The following is a 27,721-nucleotide window of genomic DNA, read 5'->3' as shown; positions in this document are numbered from 1 at the left end:
TCGTCACAGTAACTAGGAAGCTGGAGGCAATGGTGGAAATGGGTTTAGAAATCTGGTTGCTAGGGAAATCATTTGTGCATACCTTAATTTATTAAAAAGCTAGAATTTGTTTGGCGTTTTCTCCCTCCTACTTATTTCCATCATTAGCCATTATCAAAAGAACTCTATTAAGTATCAGTTTCTGCTTGGTTCTCTGAGAGGCTGACTGGGTCCCTGCCCATGCCCACAAACATCCTTCCCCTGCATCCACAACAACAAAAATTAGCTCCAAGAAAGACACAGTTGCAGGGACAGAAATGACAGCATGACTGTGATTCTTTGAGTCACTGACATTCTTTTAAACCTCTTTTACTCATTTTCTAATTCTCAGAAGAGCCCCATGAAGAGGGTCCCACTGTTACTTCCCTTTTATTCAGGAAGTGTGTGAGACATGGGGTGAATAATTTGCTTAGAATCACAAACAGTAAACAGAAGTCTGGATTCGTCCCTTCTCAGGTCACATCATTAAGCACTGTGTCCTGTTGCTTCTACCCCAACTGGAAAACACTGGGGAATAATGAGCAGCACATATAGACCCAAACCAAGGACGTGAGTTTACCATCACCCTGTTGGGGAGCACCCTGCAGGTGGGCACGGGAAGGGAATGTGGCGCGGTCCCTGGAGAGGATTCCTGCTCTCTTCCAGCGCATTTGCAGCTTGGATAGAGGATGACGAGGAGGCAGGTGAGGTTCTGTTGTAGAAGTGGGAACTGTGTTGGGCCAAGGGGGAAGGGAGGTGGCTGAGCCTGAGGCGGAGAGCTCCAGCCATGGGAGACCTGGCCCCTGGTCCAGCTCCACCCCACGGAATAAAGCAGGGTATCCAAGTCTGATGTGGGCTTGCCATGGAACTTAATGACCCTGGCATGTCACCAGAGCAGCTAGATCTAAATCAGCCCCGACACTTGTTGAGGCGAGTCGACCTGGTGACGCAGATGCCAGTCAGTGAAGTGGCATCCTGCTGTAGGTCTGTCCTGGGATAAGTAGCTGGCTGCAATCACTGTCGTCCTGAGCAGCTGCGAATAATAAACCCTTCTCACTGACCACACGAGGCGTCACACTGCAGCTACCCACAGCCTTGACTGAACTCGATGTTGAAGAGGTCAGTACCCTGTCTGGAGCATCCAGGTCACCTCAGACTCAGCAGTCGGGGTGACCACAGAGGTGAAAGCACGTGTGTGCACAGGGGAGGGGGGCCCGTGCCTGCCCTGGAACCTCACACACTGCACTGTCAGTGGGCCACCCATGGGTGGTTGATAGCACCCATCTGTGGGAGTCGGCAGTCCAAGTGCTTTGGGTGTTGCTCCTTTAATCCTCAGCTGCAGCCTCAGCAGGTACCTGCCATCACATTCCTGATATTGAGGAAACGGAGGCACAGAGCGTTCTGATGATGTGGCGGTCTGCAAAGGGCAGAGGTGAGGTCTGATGCCTGGAGTCTGCCTGCACAGCCTGTGTGTTCCACACTGTCCTTGCTGCCCACCCCAACCAGGGCTTGCCATGGACATAATGTCACCAGCCTCTGCAGCTTCTGGGCCCTGACTCTTTCCAGGAATTCCAGCAAAGGCATTTAAGGACAAGGTGTCAAGGAAACCTGATTCTTACATCCTGTGGCTTGCTGGGGTCATCGGGAGGTCTGGAGGGCAGAATCAAGGACTGCCGTTTCTTGACCTTAACTCAATTCAGCAAATGCGTTGGTCCTTCACTGTGAGTCAGATACGGTGCTAGGTGTTGGGGAGAACTAGAGTCAGACAGGACCCACCTTCAGGAAGCCTGCAGATTTGCCCTTCAGAAGTTTGTGAGTGCTGGCTTGGTGGTGCATGCCTGTAATCCCAGTGACTCAGGCTGAGGCAGGAGGAGCTCAAGTTCAAAGCCAGTCTGGGCAAGTTAGCAGAGATCCAGTCTCAAAACAAAAAATAAAATAAAAATAAAAAAACCCTCAAAATGGAGTGGGATGTGTCCCAGTGGTTAAACATCCCTGGATTCAATCCCAAGTACCAAAAATAAATAAATAAAAATAAAAAGAAAGAGAGAAAACAAATAAAAAAATAAAGTTTCTGGGAAAACACATGTAGCAGTTTGGGCCAACCATGCACTCAAACTCCGGCTTATTATTATCTACAATATTCATGTATTAGTCGGCTCTTTATTGCTGTGACCCAAATGCCTAACCTAGCAACTTAGAGGAAGAAATATTTATTTATTTTTTTCATGGTTTCAGAGGTCTTTCTTCCATGGTTGATTGGCTCCATTGCATTGGGTCTGGAGAACATCATGGCAGAGGGCAGGGAGGAGAGCTGCTCAGCTCTAGGCAGCTGGGAGGCAGAGAGAGAAAGAGGAAGGGGCTGGGCAGAAGACAAACCCTCCCAGGACACACAGCGGTGACCTCCTTCCCCCACCTCGGCCTGTCACCCTGCAGTCCATCCAGCTAGCAACGGATCGATCCACCAAAGAGCCAAGCCCTCATGATCCAATTTCTTCCCAAAGTGCACCTCTGGGACACTGGTGGGCATCGCAGACCCCAAGCCTAACAGACAGCGTGTGTACATTGCATTTCGTACCCATGTGTGTGCATCCTGTGAAAGCGCTGAGCGCTCAGACACAGCCCGGGTTGATCCAGGTGTGTTTTAAGGAGAGGTAGTTGCACCTGCAGGGAGGGAGGTCTTCCGGTCAGTACCTGGGTTTAAATGCTGGGTTGACTGACCTTGGGCAGTTCTTGGGTGAGTTCTCTCTCTGAGCCTGGATTTCCTTATCTGTAAAATAGGGAAAACAATGGTACTCGCCCTTGGAATTCTTCCAAGGATAAATTGTGCTAACGGCAAGGTGCGTGATGATGTTCCCCACGTTACTTGGCGTGGACGAAGACCTCCACTTGTGTCTTTGCTGTCTTGCCTTTCTCTGCAGTACTCTGCAGGATCGGAAGAGGACGCACTACCCTCCCCACTCCTTTCTGCCCTCCCACAGGCAGAAGCCTGGCACAGGGCAGCACACAGCAGGGGCTTTGGTTAGAGGCCACATTCCTTGCAGGCTGTCCGTTTCTCAGAAGGCAAAGACAGCTGTGACCCTGAGGCTGGCGACAGGTTGAGAAAGGGACCTGGGGAGCAGGCCAAGTCCACCAGCTCCTCAGTCACCTCGTGACCCCTGCTGCCCCGGTGGTCCCCTGTGCTCACCATCCCCCTCATTCCGGCCTGCTCTGCTGTTCCGTGGGAAGCCTCCCCCTCAAGTAGCCAGACTCATCCCTGGCATGGCCTGTGCACAGCTCTGGGGACACTGCGTGTGCTGAGGTCACAGCAGAGGGGCCTTGAGTGGCCCCAGGGGGAGGGACTTCTCTCCACGGGCCTCCCTCCCTTCGCCTCTGCCTCCAGAGCTTTGGCCCCTTTCTCCCCATTGTCCACTCTCTCCCTCAACTCAAAACTGAAACCCTTCTCAGCAACTCCTGGTCAAGCGGGGACCACTGGGGCTCACTTCTGCACCTGTTTCAAGGCCCAGATTAAACTTCCTGGAGGCCTCGCCACACCTTGCAAATCCCTGTGTCTGCGGGTCCCTAAGGGTGGGCCCCTCCCCTCCCTTCTAGAGCATGGAGCTCCCAGAGAAGAGCCTAAAGTCTAACTAGGGCCAGGGGGGCCGGGGCTGTGACTAGGACTGTCCCCCAGCCATCTCCGGCCTCCACAGGCAGCCTCCTCTCACACCTGATTGACGTCCTTCCAGCGGCTCCTTCCATAGCTCTGAATAACCTGTTAATTGTTTCTTCATCTGCTGACTGAGGCAGTGAAAGATGAGGGATTGATCCACTGGCTCCACACCTCTTTTTGCTCCTCCCCATTGCGTTCTGGCTCTAGTTCTTTCACTGGGTACCTGTGGGACTAAGTGGTAAACGCAGGCCTGTGTTTCTTCCCGAAATCCTTGGACAGTCATCGCCACACAGTGAGGGTCCACGTCAGAGGCTGAAACCCATCCCTGGTTCCACGGCAAGAAGAGACCCAAAGAGATCTCTGGGACGGAGCCCCCCGTGAGTGGGGTTCATGCTTTTTCACAGAGTTCTCTTCTGCCACCATGTGGGGACACGACCAGAAGGTGCCATCTGTGAACCAGAGTCCTCACCAGACTCACTGGTGGCCCCTTGGCCCAGACCTTCCTGTTTAGAAGCCTCCTAGATGTTCTGCTGTTCTGCTGTTATAGCAGCCCCAATAACTGAGACGGTTCCGCTTGACTCATTAAGTCAGCCAAGGACATTAGGGTCTCCATCGTCTCCCTTATCTTTTCCCTTCAGTTTCCAAGCGTCGCTAGCTCCGTCTTTATTCCACCATTGAGCGTGTCACATATTTTTATCACATATTTAGCCCCCTTCACAATCGAGACTTTTCTTTGGGTCGCAGCTCGATTCTGAACATTGAAGCAGGTGAGCAGCGTCTGCATTACGCTGGGCTTTGAAATGTCGTCGCTGCCGAACACTGGGGTGACCCGGTTCTATCTTTTCTCCCTGGGTTCACGGTGTCAGCTCCTTTTCTACCAGAAATAGAAAGAACCCGCTGGAAAGTCAGGTTTCCGATGGCCTCTCTTTTCTTCTGTTCTCTCCGTCTTGCCCACAGTGTCCTAGTCATGCTGAATATTCCAACCATGATTTCCTGGTGCAATTTATTTTTAAATTTTCTTCCTGGGGTTTCTATGGCCTCTTTATTCTTCTTGATCAGAGTCAACGTGTATTTTCCGTGGGCTCAAAGCGGCCTGACCCTCTATTGCCTGGGATCGCACTCTCTTTCTTCCCAGTTTGATTTTTATCATTCTATAGCTGGCCTGTTGTTCTCTCTGGAAGCTTCTTGGATCCTTTCATCTTTTGTGTCCAAAAATTCCACAAAAATGTGGCTGACTTAAAAAAAAAATCATATTGCTGCAAATGCAAGGTGCACCTCCAATCTGAATACTTCTGAATCCCAGAGCCTTGAGAAATTATCTTCTATTATTTTACTGAAAATTTCTTCTCTATTATTTTTCCTGCTTGGTTGAATGTGCACGTCTTTACCTTTGACCCATAGTTTTCATTTTTTACAGTGAAGGTGTTTGACTTTCTAGCATGCTTTCAATGTATTCTTTTAGTATTTTTTGAATTTTAAACTATTTGATGTTCTTTTCATAGTGTCTTGCTTTCCGTCCTAGAGGGGTGTTTTCTTCTGGTGGCCTGGCCATATTGTGTTTGAGCATCCTAGGGGACTTCTGAGTGCTCCCGCCCCTGGGGAGCTCATCCTAACTTCCCAGGCCTCTCGTGGCGCTGGTCGTGTGCTCTCGCCTGGGGGCTTGAGACCACCCGGAGCTGGCCAGCGGCTCTCCTCCTGCCTCTCGCTGGAGCCACACTAGCATTTCTGTATGCTGGAGGCTGGGGTTTGAGGAACGCAGCTGCTTCCACGTGGCTGCTACACACACGCACACATACACACACAGGCATGGTCTCACACACACACACACACACACAGGGGTCACATACACTCACACATATACACTCACGAGTCTCATGCACACCTGGTGACACACACACACACACTTACACAGGGGTCACACGCACACCTGGTGTCATACGCTCACACACTTATATACACAGGGGTCACATGCACACCCGGTCACATACACTCACTCACTTACACAGGGTCACATGCACACCCGGTCACATACACTCACTCACTTACACAGGGTCACATGCACACCTGGTCACATACACTCACACACTTACACACACAGGGGTCACATGCACACCTGGTCACAAATACTCACACACTCACACACATAGGGGTCTCACGTACACCAGGTCACACACACTCACACACTTACACACACAGGGGTCACACATTAATATGAGGAACGGAGTTGTTCTATGTGGCTGCTACACTCACATGGCCACACAACTCACGCACTCACACCCTCAGTTACAGTCACATACCTTGCACACGGTCCCGCTCATTCGCACATCCCAGCACAGTCACACTCACAGTCACAAGACGATGCAGTCTCCCTGCCAGGCAGCAGCAGAGCCCCGGGAATGGTGAGCTGCAGCCGGGTGGGTTGGAGCGGGGGCCAGCACGGCCGAAACTTCACGGAGCTGGCCCCAGGCCTGTGGCCCTGAGGCACTGCCAGCCAGCGTGGCCACCTGTCCCCCCTCTGCTGCAGGGCCGGGGCATGGTGCCTCCGCCTGTTGTGGGAGCCTCCAGCACAGACCACCCAGCGCCCTCAGCCTCCGGCTTCTGGCCACCAGGGAAAGCAGGAGTGGGGCCGACTGACGGACCTGGGACCTTGAGAGCTGACCAGTGGCCTTAGCATCGTGAGTGCATGAGGTCCCACCAGCAGCTTAGTAGGCTTCCAAGCCCTAATTAGCAGAGCTGGGCCAACAGCAGTGACCCAGGTGCTAGGTAACCCCTGCGGACGGTATAGTCGGGCAACTGGGACGTGTCTCCTGCCGGCTGTGGGAAGGTGTTGGGGTGAGATGTATTCTGCTTTGCGGCTTTTCCTCTGGTTTGGGGACCTCAGTTGTGGGGTGTGAGGGGAACCCCCAGGTGTTGGCTGGTGAGGGCTGGGGTCTGGTAAGGCTGGCGAGTGTAGTCCGACCTGTTGTCATGCTCTTTGGCTACAGAGGCACGTCAACCTTCTGCAGACCCTACCCACCTCCAGAAGCCCAGAGGCGTAGTCGCATCTGCCCGTGGAAGTCAGGAATGGAGTTTTGGCTTAAAACTTTCATTTCAATGAAGCACAAGTCAGTCTCGACGCTGTAGCCCACGGTCACCCCAGCACAGGCACTCAGCCCTGCCCACACGAGGGAACCCACTCAACGCTTCTGCTCATGTCATTTTTGTTGTGTGTAGTGGCAGCAGGGTCCTTGCTGTTCATGAGGCAGGTGTTGTTTTAAATGAGCACTTAACACTTATGTGATTGTTTCTGGGGCACACTTAACCACCACACTTGCTCCTCGCGCCCCAGGAGCTAACTGGAGCTTCTAATGGAAGGGGCAGCTGTGAGGCCAAATCCTGGCAACAGCGTGTGTGTGTGTGTGTGTGTGTGTGTGTGTATTGGAGGGAGAGGGGAAGAACGGTGTCAGGAATGGCAGGGGAGAGGCAGCCCTTCTGCACGCCGAAGTCAGCTTTCTGAGCTGCCTCCTGGTTCAGATCTCACCTCTGTTATCCGCAGGTTGTCCTTGGATGGGTCTGCTTGCTTGCTGATTCCTCCCCTAAAGACCAGACAACGCTAACAGTGGAGACCCCACAGAGCTTTGTGGGGATTAGGGGGGCTTCATGGGTATGGAGTACCTCCAAGGGTCCCCACTCCTCACACTTCAGCTCTTCCCATGCCATCACTCCTGGTGTGGCCTTGGGCCTTGGCAGCCGCCTAGAGAAGGGTCAGGTCATTACGGCTGGGACGCGGCCTCGCAGTGGAGGTGCGCTGGGAGAGAGGGTGCTTCAGTGTGCCAGCACACCCCTCCTGACCTCAGTCCTCCGGCCTGGCCCCCTGCGCAGTGAGTTCAGGGTCAGTGAAGTTCCAGAATCTCTAACGTGATTTTTTTAAACTGGACCAGAGTGGGGTGGGATGCTCCATTTAATGGGTGGACAAATGGAAGACATGAAGAACACACGGAAACGTGGCCCTGAAGAGAACCAGGGAGGAGACGGGAGCAATACGATTGACTGAACAACATAGGGCTGGGGTGGAGCGGGCGAGTGGGGCCGTCAGGTGGGAGGGTGCCAAGGCAGGTTCTCTGTGAGGACGAGAGTCCAGCCTCATGGAACCACCCCAGGGCAGGGCGCTTTGCCCTGGGAGCCCGTCGGCAGTCCACCACCTGAGACAGCCCCAGCAGAGGGTGGTGCTGGGCCAGTGGGCAGTGTTGCCTGGGGGACTTCAGCCTGGACCCGTGACCTAAGGCTTCTATCGATCCAGGTGTGTGTGCTTCTCCGAGCTGCGGGTCTCACTTCAAAGGCTCTTCAGTAGGACATGCAGGTCCCTCCAGGTGCCAGCAGACAGGCTGGCACCAAGGCTGTACAGCCTTCCACTTTGCCAGTCCCCTGACGCCAGCCCAGTCCAGGCCAGACGAGCTTTAGTGGGGTGTTGATTCTCACTCTCTGGGTGAACATGGCCCCTGTTCTCTCCAACCACCCAACTACTTCCTAATGCCGTCTTTCCTCTGCTCACTGCAGTGGCTTCCATTCTCCCCGGGGCTAGGAGGGGGCCTGCAGGCTCCCACTCCCATGAGCCGGGGCTACTTGCCAGACAGTGCTGAGTCACTCCTTCAGACTGGCACAGACTTGTGGGTCCTGGCTTCCTGGGGGCTTCTGGGAGGAGCACAGGGGCTCTTGAGGGCTGCCATGGCACCTGTACCCAAACATGCCCAAGTCCCTTCAGCTGCTACGGTTCAATCTGAAGGCTTCAGAGTCAAGACTCATTCTCTGAGATTCACTGGTCTTTAAGACAGAGGCGAGCAGCGGGCGCGCTGGTTGATGGTGCCGGTCTTGCCCAGATGCATGGGGCTTGCACACTGCTTCACGAGTGAAATTCAGGTATTTCCACAGGAAGTAGAGCACCTGAAGCAACCAGAACGACCTCTCCTGTCTGGCCAAGGAGGCTGACTTGCCCCGTGTCTGAGGCTGCACTGTACAAAATGAACAGGGCACCACCAGCACTAACGGCTTCCTTTATTCTTCCATTTAGCCAGAGACAATCAGAGCTGATTCCCCCTCAAAACGGAAAACCACATGCAGGAGAGAAAATAGCTACGCTGAAGGAATGACCGAGCACTTTGGGTTTGTCTAGTTCACGTATTTTATTTATCCAGTGAAGGGGGAGGGGAGCGGCACAGAGTCTGAGAGAGTACCAAGGTCACACCTCTGTTTTCCTCTAATTTAAATCCACAGATTAAGTGCAAGGGATAAAGAGGACATCTTGCTGGGGAACAACACATCTTATTTGAGAACAAAACCCCGCTTTAAGGTTACTATCCGCCCAGGGGCTTCTTATTTGAGGATGGCTTACTTTCATCTTTATAAAAATATGACAGCATGGTATAAGTTGCTGGGGTGGATATCCAAGGTAGGTAGTGAGAAGCTGGCAGACTTGGTGGCTTTCCAGGAGTTCAGTTCTGAAAAAGTCCCACCATGGTGAGAGCCACAGAACCACATTACCATTCTTGGGGGAGACACTCAGTGACATGGCAAAAAGAGAATCTCAAGATATTTGAGCAGGGGAGGCCTGTAGAGCCCACTGTGCAGACGGGGAGACTGAGGCTTAGGGAGCTAAATACTTTCTGCACAGTCACACAGCGAGGGAGGAGCAGGAACTCAGGTTTCCTGGCCTCTAATTCTGTGCCTTTGGACATTGCTGTTAGATACTCCTAATATTAATTTTTTTTTCAATTCTAAAGTTGGCAATTTTAGCTTTTGAAATGAAAAAAAAAAGTGGAGAAAACAAAAAGATTTATGTAGAACACTAATGAATTTGTAACCGATCTCAGCAACTTCATATTAAGATATAGTTAAAAGACTAGTGTTGGGATCCAAGTCCGGGAACTCCACATTTCTACGAGCACACAGGACAACCTCTTGCACACAGTGACACAGGGAGGAAGACAGCACCACGCAGGGTTGGAAAACCAGGGTCGGAAAGTAAAATGGACCAAGTCAGCCTCGGGCGGCTGGTCAAATGACGCGGAGAGGAACACAAAGCCACAATATGGGAGAGGGACTGCGGAGGGGCTCCTGGTGGGGACTCAGAGCACCCGTCCTATGCAGCTGGGTGCGTGTGCATTGGCTAACTCGTGGCTGCTACCTTCGTGAGCGTCACCTGAGCTGAGCAAGTGTGAGCTCTGCACTAGGCCAGCTGCCCCCAGCCAAACACGCCCTGGTTGTCAGCGCCCATCCTTCACCAGGGAAGCTGGCCAACGCCTCTGAACAATGTGTGTGAATCAGAGAGGGGGAAGGGCGGGGAGGGGGTCAGGTTGCCGAGAGGGGCTGGACATTTTGAACCCTGGACAGAGTGACTGGGATCTTGGTTTCCCCTGGGCCCGGTGCCTTGGTGACGGGTTGGGTGTGGGCCTTGAGGTCGGCAATTCGCTCTTTGAACTTTTGCTGAAGCACTTTTTCCTCTTTGGAGTAGCTTTTGGCGAACACCGACATGAGCAGGCACCCTGCCATGGACGTGCCCCCGATGCAGAAGAGCACAGCCCCCGCCAGCTTGCACAGGTCGAGGGCGCCGTTGAACTGCACGGCGCGCCGGTCGACCACCACGAAGTCGGCTTCGCCAAACGCCTCGATCTTGGGGGGCACAAGAAAGCCCACTGCCAGAACAGTCAGTCCGAGAATCACGAAGACTGTGCCCGAGATGAGTCCGACCTGGAGAGAGAGCAGAGCGAGATGGAGTGAGCGAGGGCTTCGGCTCCACCCTGAGCAGCCAGGGCGGCCTTGGGGTTTCCGGAGAGAGGGGAGCCTTCCCAGTCAGGCCACAGCCACGTGAAAAGTCGACTTGATTTTCTACCTAAGAACCAAGGGGAAAGAAGGCCTCTCGGGGTTGAATGTCAACCTGAAAGTGCAGGCTGCATCTGGTGGTCTCCTGTTGGGACGGCGCCTGGCCTGGCAGATGGCACAACCCTCTTTCAGGGAAGAGAGGAGCAGGAGCTGGCCCGACTCTTCCGCACCCTGGGCTGTTAGGAGCTGGCTGCCGGCTCACAGCGAGGCCAGGCTCTGTCGGGCACAGTCTCCCGGAACACGGGCTCGGACGAGCTCCTCCTGTGGCTGTGACAGAGTGAGGCAAGACAAGCCCACTTCACAACTGGGACTCAGCTCAGACCCAACCAAGGTCATGGTGCACGCCACTAAGGCCCAGCCTCCACTCCTCTGGCCAATCTGACCCTGTGGCCAGGGCTGCTCCTTGCTTTGGCCTCACTATATCTTCCTTCCCTAGAGATAAGATTTATTAAACATCCAGCTGTAGACTCTCCCTGACCCTCTTCCACTTCTTCCTACCCTTCTCCGATCACCCAGCCAAAGCCTATAATAATTCATCTTCTCAACTCTCACTGGGTCCCCAACTTGTTCATATGTTCCTGGAGGTTTGGGCTAGAGCCCACTGTCAATCCTTACCACCTCCTGAGCCTTTTCCAAGCAAGCAGGGCAGGAAACATACCTGTCAGCTTATAGGAAAGGACAGGTAGCCACACGGTGGGTCGCTGGGTCAAAGATGGGTGGGTCCCAAGCTTCAGGGGCAGGGCAGGGAAACCATGGGGCTGACCCCCAGCCCAGCCCAGCCCAGGGCTTTTTCTACCCTCCTGTAGCTACCTGAGCTGCAGCAGCTACTAAATGTTCAGAGTAGCAGATGGAGCTTGAACTGCACTAAGTTCTGTGGAAGGCAACACTGGAGATGGAGAGCGATTCACCGTTTGGTGGCTGGGGCTCATGTGTTTGGTTCTAGCAATGCCACCTAGTGCTGGGAGCATGGAGGAAGAGTTACTTCTCTCATCTTTAATTTCCCCACTAACAAAGGGACAGATGATAAGAATACCTTCCTCACAGGTTGTGAGTTAAATGTGCACTTAGCTTTGCATCTGGTTAAGTAATAAATTGTGATAAATCACCATTATTTGGAAATACACTCCTTGTAAAATCGTTATTTTGCATGGACATTGGTATTAGAACAATTGCTTAGTATTTAGACTTAGGAATAGTTAACATTACTCTTGGGACAAGAAATTGTTAATAGTTTCATAGTTTTTCAAGCAAAAATTTTCATTTTCTCCTGTTCTAACTGCTTTTAGTTAGAATAACAAGGTTGGATAAAGAACCAAATAATATCATTCACTCTTGAGTATTTAAAGTGTGTGTATTGGGTATTAAATTTTAGGGATGATGCACTGATGAAGGAGATTTGCCTAACAGAAGGAAAATATATTCATAACCCATTAAGCAGGGGAAAAGAGGACTGTCTGTTGTGGCCCAGGCATAGTGCTAGATATATTTTCATTTAATCTTTATAAGCACATCATGAGAGTTTTCATTCCTGTTTCACCTATTAGATACCGAGGGTCACAGGGTCTAAGAAGCATAGTGCCAGATCTCATGGGTAGCAGGTGGTTGGATCATATTCTAATCCAGGTCTATGTGATCCCCCATCTCTTCTCTCTCTCTGTTACTTCACTAATTATTATTTTGCATATTCTCTTACTATTACTTTTATTTCAGCTACCTATATATGGGCACATGTCTTTTAATGTCATTTTGTGAAGAAACTAAAAAAAAAAAAAGTCAATATGATGTCTACTAAAAAAACAGAACCTGTTCTACGTGAGATGTAAGTACTGCAGGAAAAAGATGGCTGTAAAGCATGACACCTTGGATTACTTTCTAAAAATAGTGGCCAGTAAATTCACCTTTGGAGACTGAACAGTATTCATAACTTTTGGAAAACGACTCACTTTGGAAAATTCTGAATGTACCGACTAAGTGAACTTAAACACCCATGGAGCCACGCTTCCTGGATGACTGAATTGCCTTCCTCCTCAAGAACTGGCACTCATCCTCAGACATGGTGGGCGTCAGGAAAGCCTCCATCTTAGTTTCTGAGCTTCTGAGGAGTGTGTGAGCCAGCGCCCTCCATCTGTCTGCCTCTGCCTCGTCTCCCGGAGTTCCTGGTCCAGCCTGACGTTCAATGACTATTCCTAACTCCAACCACCAGACCGCCCCACGTGGAGCAGGAGCAGGTGACGGATTCTCAGTGCAGCCCGCTCCCCAGTGGAGCAGCGCATGCGATGAAAATCCACTCTTGGAATGTCACCCTGAAGTGAAAAGGCAAACTGTGGCTTGCAGATGGCAGCTCTGCTCACTGTCGGAACTGGAAAAGTGGCTCGCCCCACCGCGTCAGAGTAGCCGAGGAAGGAGGGGAGGATGTGATGGACAGGTGACTGCAAGGATCCCGAGGACCCCAGGAGACATGCCCAGAGAGGAACTGCAAACCCAGGGACAGGCAGGGAGAGCTGGGCGTGGTAGGCACAACGGCAACCACAGAACGAGGAGGACTTGCTTCAGGACTTCCCTGAGAGGACTGTGGGTGTGACGAGGGGACTGGAGTAATGGAAGGAACAGGACTTGGGGGGGTGACCTTTTGGGGGCTGATTCTGTTCAGTATATCGTAAGACTTGTTTCTGGACCAGCTCTCCGTTGAAGTGGTCCTGGACCTAAGAGGAAGAGGGTCCTGTGGAACCGACGGAGCACAACCAGTGGCAGCACAGGGGGTATTGGAGGGTCCATGGGAGCCAAGAGGCTCTGCTCAGGGCCTTGTGGAGGAGCTGAGGTGCTACTGGGGAGACCCCAGCCCAACCCAGCAGGGGACAAGGACCTGCCAGGCCGTGACCAACCCCAGAGGGTAGCGAGGTGGTGTTTGGGCCGTGACTTCTGGTCTGTCTAGGTAGGGCGCAGGATGTGTGGAGACCCAGTGGAGACCCAGTTCCTCTGTCGGGAAGAGGCTGGGATTCTAGACTGCTGCTTCTGCACCAGGGCCCTCTGCTGCTCCTGGGAGCAGACAGGTCTGCAGACGCAGCTCCCCAGGAGGCAGAGCCGCAGCTGCTGTCAGAGGAGCAGTGAGGACTGCTGGGGGAGGACCAGCAGGCGGGAGGCGCCGTCTGCGGGAAGTGCTGGAGGGAGCTGGATGGGAAGGAGCCATCTGGGCTGGAGGTTATTCAGGGAGAGCGAGCCAAGAGCAGAGACTGGATTCCTCTCCTTCCTCAGCCAGGGCTGCTGCGACTGCGCCCTCACAGACTCTGAGCAGATTCTAGCTCATACAGCCCGACCTGCCTCAGCTCACACCGAGCCTTACCAAGCAAGTACCCAGGTCAGGCAGTGGTCTGGCCCCTCCTGGGGCCTGCCCCCACACCACCTTCCCAGCATCCTCCACCTGGCCATGGGGGTCTCCCCACTGGCCCCTCCACCTGGCCATGGGGGTCTCCCCACGCCCCCTCCACCTGGCCATGGGGGTCTCCCCACGGCCCCTCCACCTGGCCATGGGGGTCTCCCCACATCACCTCCACCTGGCCATGGGGGTCTCCCCACGGCCCCTCCACCTGGCCACGGGGGTCTCCCCACGCCCCCTCCACCTGGCCACGGGGGTCTCCCCCAGCCCCCACCCTGAGACGTCGTTCCTCCAGCACATTATAAGCACATCCAATAGCTTCCGTCTTCACAGTGTGTTCGGAAGCCCGCGTCCCATTGCTTGGGGTCATTCCTACTCTTGACTGCCGTTCTTAGTCCTCCATGATTACCTCAGAACCACCTTCTCTCTGGTCACCGATGACCTCCCGATTATCAAAGCCAGTGTGACTTTTCTCTCCTCATCTCCCTTGGATATTCTCCAGCCATTGATATTACACCCTCAGCCCCTCTTGAAACCCTCCCCTGGAGTCACCTCTGACATGCCCTCCGCCTAACGACTCTCTTCAGCCCCCATTGCCCATATTGCCGTCCCAGGGTTCCGCCCTTGACCCCACCTCTTTTTCAATATGTCCTCACTAGGGCTGGTCTAAGGCTGTGGTTTTAGCTTCTACTTCTTGTCAAAGACTGCCAAATCTCCAAGTCCATCTGAATTGCTGTCCTGAGCTCTAGACCACATTTCTAGATGTATTTCTGATACCCTGTTTCCAAATAGCATGAGTTATAGAAGAATGTCCCAAAGGGTCTTCAAGCCCAACCTGTTCCCATTTCTTTGTCTTCCTCCCCTCTGCCCACTCCCGGAGAGCTCCCTCCCATCCACAGCCAGTGGAGTCCGCCTCACATTGATTTTGCCTCATAAAGATCTCATGAATCTTCTCTCTCCCCTCCGCATGGCTGCTCTGAGGGCAGAAGCCACGATCACATCTGTCCTGGATGTCCACAACAGCGTCCTCCTCTCCACTGCTAGTCAAAACTGACCTTGACCTTGAGCATCATCTGAGAAGTCTTTTAAAACAAAAACCATGTCACATGGTTTCTCTGAATAGTCTCCTACAGCTCCTAACCCAACTCTTTAATATCCACCAGAACTTTGAAGAGAGATCTAAGTTTAAATTCTGATGTAGCTCAGAGGAATTAGCTGAGAGGAGGAGCTTCACTTGGGTCCAGAGGGGAAAGAGAGGGGACAGAGCCACCTGCACCTTAGTAAGGCTATGGAGGAGGCACGTGGTATCGAGTGCACTCTGAGCAATTTCCGAGACAGGCTGAGGAGAAGGTAGAAGGTTAACCTTGAGGTGAGGAGAGGATGGTTGGGAGCGAGAAGACTGGATAATGCCTGCATCCTGGGCTGTGTGCTGCACAGACAATCCAGTGGCAACAGCCTTAGTCAAGGTCAAATGCAAGGATCAGAATAACATTCACCTGATTGATCCTTGGGCGGCAGCAAGTGGCAGAGGACAGATGAGACCACATCATGTAGACTTTTAAAGATGGAAGAAGCCATAGGCATTGGGTAAACCAGAGCAGCTGCTGCAGCCCATGTAACCTAGGATTCCAAGGCCCAGAGGATGCTACGTTCTCTGTGTGTGTATGCAGGTGTGCACACGTGTGTGTGTGTGTGTGTGTGTGTGTGTGTGTGTGTGTGTGTATACCAGGTTGTGAGACATTCCCTCCCCTCCCAGGAAAACCCCAATTCATTATTGTCTTGCCTCCCTCAAGTCTAGAAGTCCTGGAGAAGATTTCTTGCACATCTTTCATAGACTTCTGCGATCTGCTCATTGCATTTTCAGTTCATATGTGACCCTCTCCCTGAACTTGTTAATGTTTACTCCACCTGGACCACATGTCTGCAGAGTCCGGAACATGCTACCACCTCTCCCAGCTCAGAAATGCATGCACTTCTTTCTCCTGGGCTGCCCCTCTCCTGCTTGCACATGGATGGTCCCCTTTGTGGGTGGGACCACTTCTCCAGGCTGCAGCAGATACTTACTCCTCCCTGCTCCCTGAGCCCTGTGTTCCCAGGATGTGCCATGGCTGCTTCTACAGGAGCATTTAGCGCATTGCACGGTAACAGTGTGGGTCCATGTCTACTTCCCCTGCCTGACTGTGGGCTCCCTCAGGTCAGGGGCTGAGTCTTACTCGGAGGTGAAGAATGCACCTTGTATTAAGAGCCTACCAGGTAGTCTAGAAAGAAAGGAAGAGTAGCACTGTGAGGGAGATGTTATGTTGAGCCTATGATAGGGCAACACTCTGACTCAGACCTGCTGAAGTCTGCGTCCTCCAGAAACCCCCCCCCCATGCTGCTTGTTGGTCAGGAACTTAAGCACGGAGCCCTGTCGGGGTACTAGGAGCACAGCCCCAGTGAGGGAACACGAAGAGCCAAGAGGGGACACCAGCACTTGAACTGCCTACAGATGCAGCTTGAAATGAAAAAAGAACCCAACAACACTGAAAAGGCACATAATAGGAACAGGTGCATGACTGGTACCTTTCTCTGCATTGGCACAGAGCACTTCATAAACACTGACGTGAATTCACTCGCCTTCCCACGGAGCAGCTCAAGAACAGTTGGCTTATTCCCTTGGTACAGATTAGGGCTCTAAGACAGTGCATCCTCAGGTCATGCAGGTTGATGTGAGGCTTCTGGTATTTAATGATTAGGATACAAATCTACGACTTGGACTTTGCAGGAACATAAATAACTATGAGATCATGAACTTGGCCTGCTTTGGGTGTACATGAATGCTTGTAATAACCTGTATGTCAGTAGATAGAAGGCTTTTGGCACAATAGATCTCTCTCTCTCCCTCTCTCCTCTGTAGCTATAGGGATGGAGAGAGGAGCAGAAAGTAACCATGCAACCACCTGGTTATATCTGACCATACGAGACGTGGTGAGCATGGCTGTGTATTTCCTTGGTCCAGGCCAGGGAGGATTCATCGGAGAAGATATTTCTAGAGGATGCTGACTTGACTAATTCTAATGCAGAGCATATGACCATAGCATGAGTCTGAATTAGCACCTGCCTTGGGTAATCCATGGTAACAACTCTGCTACCCAATATGTACGTTTTAAACAGATTTCCAGTTTTACTTCCATTTAAGAACTCAGGGTTCTAGATTAGCACCTAGAAATAACTAGTCTAGCAAATTATAACTGGGTGTGAATCAGTCATTGTTTTAAGCTCTTTGTAAATATTACCTTATTTAATTCTCACAGTGTTTCTGTGGTGGGTATTTCGGGTGTTACTGTTGGGAGGCCCAAAGTCACAGGGCTGTGGGAGAGGAGAGCGGGGGTTTGAACTTCTGTAGTTTGAGGGAGGAATCCCAGCGGACACTCACCACACTGTACTGCTGCTTGTTATACTATATTACCAGTAAAGTGCAAGTTTATGTCTCCTCTTTTCCTTTCCTAAACATCGGGCTGTCCCAGTGCCCTCTTCTCTGTGTCCAGTTCTCTTCCTGGGTGATCTCGCTGTATTCTGTGCACTCTGTGTCAGTGACTCCAAAGCCATGAGCCGTGGCTTGGGGTATTTAAATGGCCATTAGGATCCCTCCTTGGATATCTAATAGGCACCTCCTGGTTCCCCCTGCCCGCTCCACACACCATTACCTCGCAGATCCTGGGTTGTGCTCCACTTGCGGCCCTCACACCCCACTTCCAGTCCATCAGCATCCTGAGAGCCTGCTCTCAAACTTAGTGCTAACTTGGACTGACTGTCACCACTTCCACCAGCTGCACCCTGGTCTAAACTGCCATCATCTCTCACCGGGGAGGTTTTACAACGGCTGAGGTAATCTGGCTGCTCACCTTTGCCCACTGATACTCTATTTTCCATATGGCAGCCGGAAGGATCTTGTTCTGATATCGGTGAGACTGTGCCATCTGCTGCACACACTGCAGGGGGCTGCCCGCGTGCGGAGGTAAAAGCCCAAAGCTTCACTGTCATCTGCAGACCCCTCATCCATCTGTGTGCTGCTGTTTTCCTGGATCCGCCTGTCCCTTCGCTCACTCCTCCAGCCAGGCTGGACCTCTCCTCCTGTCAGGGCTTGGGGACCTGCCATTTCCCAGCACAGGACACTTTCAGCCTGATGAGCCGCAGACCTCGGCTCGCCCTGGTCTGCACCGGGTTCCATCTCCTCTGAAAGGCATTCTGCTGTCCACGCCCCACACACCGGCCTCCGTCACCCTGGTTCCCTTCACGGCCCTTGTCACTACCTGACATCTATCGTGGGCTTTTCCTGTCCCTGGTTGTTTCCCATGACAGGCCATCAGTTCCTGAGGGCAGGGGCTCGTCCAGTTCCTCACTCTAAACTCCAGGACTTGGAACCCTCTCAGCACACAGTCAGTGCCCGTGGAGGTGGTGGAGACTGTGTGTGGGTCTAAGGTGGCTCCCGGAGCCTCCTGTGTGGAAGAGGTAGTCTGTCTCAGAATTCGCTTTCTCTAAATACCTAATTGTACCCTTTTTAAACAATTGCTGCAATTTGTCAAACAACCCAAGTCTGTAAGGGGGGCTGGAAGGGTGCCCTTTGCCTATGGTGGTTTCTCAGTCAGTGAACTGCCCCAGTCGCACTGCACTTGGGAGCCTCTCTGGGCCCAGGGGCTTAGATTCTCCTTCCCTAAGGGGAGGAAACTATCTAGTGTCGTGGGGCCCTGAACCTCCCGATTCCCCCAGCCACAGTATTTACCATGTGCGACGCTCCCTGTTGCCCAAGTGAAACCCACGTTCCTTCCTTACCTTCCAGAATACAGAGCTCCATGGGCTGGGTGACCTCTGGATCTGGAAGTCATCCTCGTACTCCCAGATGGAGGCCGTGCAGTCTTCGTAAAACTGGTGCAGGTAGGACCGGACTCCGTAGCGCTGGTGGCCGCCCTCGGGAGCAGTCTGCATCTGCGTGGACCCACAGCCGCTGCTGCTGCAAGAAGTCATTCTTCCCAGCTGGAAGGACAGCACCACCTGCATCAGCCCCCAGGCTCTGGGCTCGGGGTCAGGAGACACACTAAAGGTGAGACCTCGCCTGAATCATGTCATTTCTATCGGAACCACCCTCCTCTCTTAAGAGGAAAGACACTTTGGAAGTCCTGTCTTCCTTGTAAGCTGCTCTTCTTTTCTGTTGAATGCAAAGCTACCCCCAGCAATCAATGGCTAGAACAGGTTCTCTGTCAGTGAAACCAGGCATTGCAGCAGGGGCCCTAAATTATGCAAAAACGTAAGCACAGGGCACATAAGAAAAGGCAATGAGGAAGATGAGATTTTCATTGCCTGGACAAGAAATCTTTAATAGCTTGGAATCAAGGCGTTTTCAGGCTGACTTGTTAGAGCATGAAGCAGGCCCTCTCACTTGCTACAGATGGAATTTGTCTTGGACTGTCCTCTCAGACATTCCACCATGTTCCCCTGTGGACGGACTCTACCTGGGAGACTAGCACCATCTTACTAGTTTGAATTTTTACCTGCAGATTGCATGCATCCTTCTCTGACATCCTGATTTTCAGACTGCACAGAAGCTTGATTAAAATCCTTCAGAACAACATACGCTTCATGCTTTATTAATCACAAATGGCGCGGTCAATAATTTACACCTCACTAACTCTAACACTATGTACTTCAGTCATTATTTGTGGATACATCTGTCTATGTGGGTGGCTCGAGCGTAATGGAGAGAGTAGATCCAGGCTTCTATGATTTCCAACCAAGTCTGCAGCATAAATAAGAATTCAGAGTTTTTAAATGAAACTATGCTGTGGGCGGGCTGCTTGGCGCTCTATCTTTTTAAGATGGAAATTTCAACTTAATTTGAACTAACTGATACCCTTGGAGACAGGCATTTATTTTGGTTAATAATTCATAGTTAAAAAAAAGTAATTACTGAGGGGCAGTAATTTTGGTGAGTCAGAGAATTCTCAGTTATCCTCTGTCTTTGGTTTTCTGATCTCTACATAAGCAGATAGATGTGCAGCTAGAAATAAGATCTGCTTGTTTGCATTTTTCAATTGTCTTCTAGATTTCTTTCCTCGTGTGGACATAGTCTACCTACGATAAAGTGAGGGGAACACAGAAGGCAATTCTCTTAGGGGAAACCTCTCTTGTGCTATAATGCAGGCCAACAGAGACATGTTAAGTTCTTCCAATTATCATCAAAACTCAACTAGCATGCTTATCTTTAAGGACAACCATCTGTCATTCTGTCTAGTGCCTGTGTGTGGCCACTCAGTGTGGCTGGCTAGAGTCATGGGGCAAGCTTGGGACAGTTAACATCGCCCCTTCCCAGGGGCACAAAGCGAACCCACTCAACATCTTGGAAATGTGGGCCCTTGGCCCCAGATGCTTTTGGTTAAGAAATGCAGTCAAGGTCAGAAAGATGTGGCCTGATCTTAGAAAGATGACGTGAGCAGCCCCGTTGGTGGTGGCCAGTTAGGTGCCTCATCTGCCTTCCTGTTGGTCACAGTGGCACTTCCTTGTTCTGGGTACAGCTGACATCAAAGGAAATCACCCAGGAGGACAGTGCAGAGGAGGTAGAGGAACGACTGTTCGAATCTTTACCGACTCACAAGGCTGTCATCCCGTGACAAGTCAAGATCTCAGAATGTTCTTTGCCTCATTAGTGCTCCAGAGTTTGATGGGTCAGAGGACTGTTGCTTAGTTCTCATATTTTAAGTGCTAGGATGAGCTCTTCAGTACCTTCTATTTAGTGCTTTGACAATGAGGATGATTAATAAGAGCCTGTTACTAGTGATATGCAAGCAGAATCATTTTAAACTCACCTTCAAGATATGGGGAGCTGCGAGTCGTATTACTAACTGCTTTGTCACTGAGGAAACTGAGGCATAGGAAAATCACCTTGCTAAAGGTCACACTGTGAGTCAGGAGAGGAAAGGTGGTATTAATAGAATAAGCAGGGGCACGGGCTGCATCACATACTTGCAAAGTGAGAGCCACTCATCCAGGTATACATATTTCAGGTTTTCTATAAAGCACCAGAGACTAACGTGGGAAGGAACGGAGCAGGCACCACAGGAACAAAAAGCCCCTCGCAGTGGCAGTGGGAGCTCTCCTCAGTGCTGGGTGGCTCTTCCTCAGGACTGAGCGGGTGCAGGGCTGGACCATGTGGCAGACCATCCTCATCCCCCACAGCCACTCTGCACAGCAGCCCAATGCTCCTGATTTAGTCCCTGGTCCCTCGTCCCACCTCCTGAGAAATGGTACAAGTAACATCACAGAACCAACACTTCTGGGCCGGAACCGCTCCTCAGAACGGATTTTCAGTGCTGCTGGATACCTTGCAGACAGGACTCCCCACGAGCCCCACTTTCCCTTCAGGAGCACACAGCATGAACAAGAACCTGGCCTGTCTTGTGCTCACCACCCTTGACAAGAGGCTGGACTCACATGCTCGTTTCTGAGCTGCCCACGATTGCTCACGGGCTCTCAGGCACGCTCCTGACCTCTCTGGGCTGTGGTTTTACAGTCCTTAACATAAGACAGTTGGATCTAATTGACCTTTAATGTCTTCCAGATGTAGTTTTCTAGGATTTTTTTGGCTACAAATACACAGAATGAGTCAATTACTTTTTGTTGAAAAACAAACAAACAAACTATATTTACTGACTTCCTACCTCCCTTAGTACCCTGATTGGTTATCAGTCCCAGATTCTTAATTCTAGTGGGTAGGAAGCTTCCGTTTAAAGGAGAATGCAAGTTACTGGTTGGGTTTGTTACCTGCTGACTTGCTACATAGGATGTGTGCTTTGTGCTTAACACATTGCTTCAGTGTAATGTATGTTGCCTAAAATAGTAGTGTCTGGGGGTCTGAGAGGATCCATATGTCTTCGTCAAGTTATAACTAGTTGGGACTCAGTTCCAGGGGAGAACGACCCTGTGGAAGAACATGAGGTTTGAAATACGACAAGGGAGGGTGAAGGGTGTGGACCTGCCCAATCTCAGCAGACTCAGACACGACTCATAGAGGAGCTCATACCTTTTTGTTCCCCCCAGGTTTTTTTTTCCTTTTTTTGTCCCAGAGAATATTACAAATATTGGAACCTACTTGGTTGATGGACATCTCTGATATGATAAAAAGGATACAGGAGGTCACTTCATAAAGTCACCTTCAAAGCTGGCAGCCATTAAATCATATTCAGTAAACTAGGATCAGGACAGGAATGGACGGGGTGCCAAGACTGGTAGTTTGGTCAGTGTTTTCTTTCCCAGCAAGTTTGCCGGGGTTCTGGGTGTACTTCAGCAGCGGCAGCAGCGGCAGCCAAGATGGCCATGTCAAGCCTATGAGTGTGGTCGAGGGACAGATCTCACAGAGGGCTCCTCACTTCAGAGAAAGCATGAGTAGAGGGGAGAATAAAAATGCCTCTAGAACCGTATTTAAGTCACACCACGTTAGTACACACCTGCAAACACTCGTGGTACCCTCTTCCTCTCCGCCTGGCAACTGGACGGAGCCCAGGCAACACATGGGTGGTCCTTGGGTCAGCTCTGCAGAAGCTCTTGTCTTCACCTCCCTGAACGGAACGCTGGAGGGCATTCTAGATGACCCTCCTTGGCTTTCTTTTTGCTGTTATCTGTCTATAGCAACTGCCTCGCTGCATGCATGGTTACACATTAAGGGACTATTCACTTATCTGCACCACGGCATGCCTCTTGCCTCTCTGAGACCAGGGAAAGAGAGGAGACTCCTGCATTCTCCTAAGAGACTCGCCACCATCCCACAATCTGTGGGTCTGATATCCACACCCATGCTCTGTCCCCTTGTCCAGGTTTGTTTGGCTTCCCGCCACCTGTTACCACCTGCTATTCCAGGTGTGGCTTGTTTGTGATCTGATGGACTGTAAGCCTCATGAGGGAGGAGGGGCCTTTTCTATCCTGTTCACCACTTTAATCTCGGAACTTGGGAATTTTCTGGGTGGGTAGTATCCTGAGTAGTCCTCCATGTCTGGTTTTCCCTTTTTCCCAGTGTTTTGAAAGTGTTAGCTCTGTGCCAGGCACCTGTGAGAGAGCTGTTATGAAGTGGGTGAGACACAGGGGGCCTTCAGTGGACTCTTGGGCTGGAAGGAGACACACTCTTGAAGCAATGGAGGCAGCAAAAGGGGCATCATAAAGAGGCATTGCAGCAGGAGAGAGCCATGCTGAGAATCCCTCTAGGGATGTCTTAGTTAGGCAAACAAATGCTTGAATGTGGTATTGTGATTGCTACGTGTACCAGTTTGTAGTAGCATCATTTTGCTAGGAATTTGAATTTCAGTCCAATGCATGCAGTTATCTTTTTAAAAAAAAAAAAACATTTTTTATATATATTTTTATACATTTATTTATTTTTATGTGGTGCTGAGGATTGAACCCAGGGCCTCACATGTGATAGGCGAGCGCTCTACTGCTGAGCCACAACCCCAGCCCCGCATGCCGTTACCTTTTATTTCACGTTAAAGAATCCTATATCCATGAAAACAGAAATAAACGCTTTTGCCCTATGAAGCTCTAAGATCACTTGTTTGTCTTCCCGGCCTCCTTGAGGGAAGAGAGGCAACAAAAGGAGGTACAAAATGGACTGTGTTTCCCACGGCTGTGAGTCAGTGTGTGGCCAGGCAGGCACAGGCTCTGTTCTGTTTATTCACTTTGAAATATCATTCAATTTTTCCTACTGCTTTTCTTTCCCTCAAAATAATTCTGAGAAAATGAAAGTGAAGTTCTCATTAAAGCCACTTTCCTACAGGGCTAGTGCTGCAAGAGACACGGTGTAGGCACACAGGCCATTTAGACCACTTATCCAGACCCAGATCCAAAGGTTAGCTCACTTAGAGGACTCGGTGGGCTCACGGGGAGGCAGGGGGCGGGGCTGCCTGCTGACAGCCTTTCATTTTTCCGTCAGGCATTCTGGAGCTTATCAGCACGACCTGAGACCTCAAGATGGGCTTCTACCATTGGATCATGTCAGAGATACTTTATCTTTCTGGAATAGTCGTAGAGATCATGATTCTGTACTGTGAGCTTTTTAATTCCAAGTCAGTGAATATGTAGCCACTTTCATAATTTATAAAAGAGTAATGGTGTGTAATTATCTCATTATCAATTACTTTAATCCTTTAAGATAGATATTTTTAGTATTGTACATAAAGTCCAAAGCCAAAATGAGAGAGAGAGAGAACCCAGGTTCCCTTTGAAACTCTCTCCTGCATCTGCATGCACACCGCAAGGTGATTCTTCATTTACACACAATAAATGTTGGGTCTTACCTTTGAAGTCCTCTTCTCCCTCTGCCAGTTGTTTTCTCTTTGAACTTTTTTTTTAGCAGTACATTCTTCAATCCTATTTGAATTAGAAAAAAAATCTCTGCAGATGTGATCCAAGTCAAAATTGAAATTTCACAAGCCATTCATAGAACTTATAAAATCCATTTTAATGATGACAGATACAAGGACAAAGAACTTCTTGTTCAAGAACTGAGATAGCTTTTTTAAAAACAGAAGTCTAACTTATAGTTCATAACTTTCTCATGAGCTGCCATGATGATGTGTAGAGTAAATGAAAAACATAAATCAAAAAGACTTTCTAAACTATTACACACTGTATAAATGCTGTTCTTATTTTGCTGAAACTATATTCCATACAGTTAACAATGCCAACTAGTTTGCTACATCAGCTTCCTAGATACTCCACAAGTGATTTCCATGGGGCTTGTTCCATTATATTGTAAAATAAATTGGTCTTATGGTCACTGTGGTTTCTGATATGCTTACCTGCATTATACCCTTACTTGGGCTCTTTGGACAATTTTCTTATTAGGCTGTTTTACTCCTATATTCATTTTCTTCCCATCATGATCATTTTACTTTCCATCTGCCTAAGAAAAGCAGGTGCCCATGGAAAATTTAATTAGGAAGCCATTGCCAGCCATTGAGCGGGCTACTGGCTTCCTATATTACTCTAGTCTTGTGAAATAAAACAATTGGGGCTGAATTTTCCAGGTGGCTATTAAAAACCCTTCCTGGTGAATTCCCATTCATTTGCAGGAGAACTCAAAGACTGGAGATGAGTAAGCCCAGCAGAGGCCTACCAAACAGTTTTTAGCATTTCCAGGGTGGGTCTATGTAGAGCGTCCTTGAACCTCCTTCAAGACCTGGCCCCCAAAGTTTAATACATGTGAGCCTATGTGGGGAAAGAAGCAAATTATATTAGATCCCTGGATGAGGATGAGAGAAGGAGACCGGCCAACTACAGGATGCTACATTCACAACCTTGTCTCGTCTCTTATCTCTCCCTATTCCCCTCTCCTGATCCTTGTCTCTGTCCCCAACGCCATCTCTGTCCTTGTTTCTGTCTCTCTCAAGTAAATATTCCTTCTTTTCCCTGATGCTTTCCCGTTTTGTCTAAAGGAACTGATTGCACACGTGCCCTCGGCCCCAGGCTGGCCTGGCTGGACCCCGGGAGCTCTCCAAGGTACCGACAACATTTTCTCAGCAGAGCCAGGAACCAATTAAGCTGTTCAACTCCAGCTGTCTTTAGGTCGCTCGCTTGGGTCGGATCCCCAACCCAACATCCCTTTCCAATAACACCAAGAAGTAGGATCTGGGATCAAAACAAACAGCTTCAGATGTGGCAAAGGGGCAGGGAGGGCGGTGCAGACTTAATTCCACCTGGAAAAATCAAGCCAGCTTTACAGACTCCCAGCACAAGCATCTTATTCTCAGCTAATACACAACTTTTCTTTCCTGACAAGAAGGAAACTCTTAAGTTTTTAGCTGTACAACCCCCAAATCCTTACGTAATGCAAACCACAAACCACCAAGGCATGGAGTTGGCTACCTCTAATTTCACGGATTTTAATAAGCATGGCTTCTGTCCAGAGGCGTGTGCATGGGACAAACGTCAGCGAATGAAGTGTGTGTGTGTGTGTGTGTGTGTGTGTGTGTGTGTGTGTGTGAGAGAGAGAGAGAGAGAGAGAGAGAGAGAGAGAGAGAGAGAGAGAGAGAGAGAGAGAGAGAGAGAGAGAGAGAGAGAGAGAGGAACGTGTGCGCCAGGAGGGAGGAAGGGGAAAGCGGGGAGGGCGCGCTGGCGAGCTGCGCACAGGGGGCGCGGCACGGCTCCGCGGCGTTACCTGGCCCTGCGATCCCTGACCCGTGGAGCAAGTGCAGCCGGCCTAGCTGCAGATCTCTCGCTGGGGTCCCATCGCCGCCGCCGCCGCCGCCCGCCGCCGCTCCCGCCGCGCGAAGCTCAGCCTGCGCGTGAGTGACAGCGGCGCCCACGTGCCCGCGCAGCCGCCCGGCCGGTCCGCGTGCGCGGGCGGCGGGCGGGGCGGAGCGAGCGCCGGCCCCTTCCTGCCCGCGGCCGCGCGCCCGGGTGGCCGGCGTCCGCGGGGGCACAGTGCCCAGCCAGCGGGGCGCGCGCCCGGGTGGCCTTTCGCCCCTGCCCGGCTGTGTCCGCGAGCAGAGCCGCTGCCGAGGAGCCAGAGCCAGGCGGGCAGGTGGACGCGCTCGGCCAGCGGCCACCACCGGACGGACGCGCCCAGGGCCACTCCCGGCTTCTGTCCTTGGCGAGGCCGAGGTGAAGGGCTCAGTCCCCGGGGTTGCACTTCCTCACTTCGCCCCTGATCCGGAAGTCTAAGTGGGAGAGATGAAAGAAAGATAAGGAAAAGGATGTTAATGATGATACTCCAGAAATAAAACGTGTATAGTCAAGAACACGCTAGAAAATAACCCGAGCGCCTCGGAAAATGTGGGGTGGGCGAGTCAGTAGGGGAAAGCAATAAATAACCTCCATTTCAGGGAACTTTTTGCAGACCACTGGTAGGAAGCATTTAACAAGAAAACTTACCCAAATCATTAAGACTTGCAGGGTCATGCTATAAATAATAATAATCACAACACCTAACATTACATAGTGCTTACTCTGTGCCACGCATTGCTTTAAGTGCCTTTCATGCATATTAACTATATAAATATTTGATCATGGAATCCACACTACAGTCCTATGTGGTGGGCACTCTGTGACCCCCATTCTGACAGATGAAGAGGCCGAGGTGCAGAGAAATGACCTGCATAGGTGGTAGGATGCCCAACTGCGGTTGCATGTCCAAGGTCACACAATTGCTAATGGAGAGGGGGACTGCAAGCTACAAGTGATCTGGGGAGGACCAAGAGTATAAGTGATATTTTGCCCATTATTTCCTTACCTCCACCTGGATTTCAGGAAAAAGCCCTAAATAAAAAACACTCTGTATTGTTATTGAAGAATGGACACACCTTGCCAATGTTGAGCAAGTGTTCAGAGGGACACAGGAACCAGGGCAGCTTTGTCTTCATTGTTCCTGGGATTCCCAGCGATGTCCCTACACTCTTCAACCCCATGTATCCTGCAGGTGCTGCTGATTTCTCTCTGTTCCTGCTCTGCTTAAAAATCACACCTTCGTGAGTTTTGACATGTTTCTTGCCTTTCCCACATTGCACTTTGGATCTGCTGAACACCTGTTTCTTCTTAAATTCTAACATGGCCATGCATGTTTTTCTGTCTTTGAAGGTCCCTAAGGACAGCATATGGGCAGAAGTCCTGGGGTTCTGATTTGCTTTTGTGTCAGAGGTTAGGCTGCTGGAAGGGCCTGGCCTCCACACAGTTCTTCCAGATTCCTCCAGGCCACCAGCTCTGGCTCTGTCTCCATTCGAAGTTACCTAGTTAGTGAGATAAAGCACCCCAAGGTGCCTTAACCATGATCTTACTTCACACAGTAGAGCTCTAATTATTCATTTTACAAA

At 50.8% G+C, this 27,721-nt stretch overlaps 1 protein-coding gene across 1 annotated transcript; it reads right to left on the bottom strand.

The window, feature by feature from the left end:
- Positions 1 to 8,804: 8,804 nt before the first annotated feature.
- Nrsn1 (neurensin 1) lies at positions 8,805 to 26,231 on the bottom strand. The gene is made up of 4 exons (XM_078020601.1): positions 26,071 to 26,231; positions 24,209 to 24,281; positions 18,705 to 18,905; positions 8,805 to 10,387 (listed from the first exon to the last, which is right to left on the bottom strand). Exons 3-4 carry the CDS (start codon positions 18,894 to 18,896, stop codon positions 9,989 to 9,991), a joined length of 591 nt encoding a protein of 196 aa, XP_077876727.1. The 5' UTR covers positions 18,897 to 18,905; positions 24,209 to 24,281; positions 26,071 to 26,231; the 3' UTR covers positions 8,805 to 9,988.
- Positions 26,232 to 27,721: the final 1,490 nt, after the last annotated feature.

The sequence above is a fragment of the Ictidomys tridecemlineatus genome, chromosome 8, assembly GCF_052094955.1.
Source record: "Ictidomys tridecemlineatus isolate mIctTri1 chromosome 8, mIctTri1.hap1, whole genome shotgun sequence".
Taxonomy (NCBI): Eukaryota; Metazoa; Chordata; class Mammalia; order Rodentia; family Sciuridae; genus Ictidomys; species Ictidomys tridecemlineatus.
Note: the sequence above shows the minus strand (reverse complement) of the source record. Positions and strands in the feature narration are given on the sequence as shown.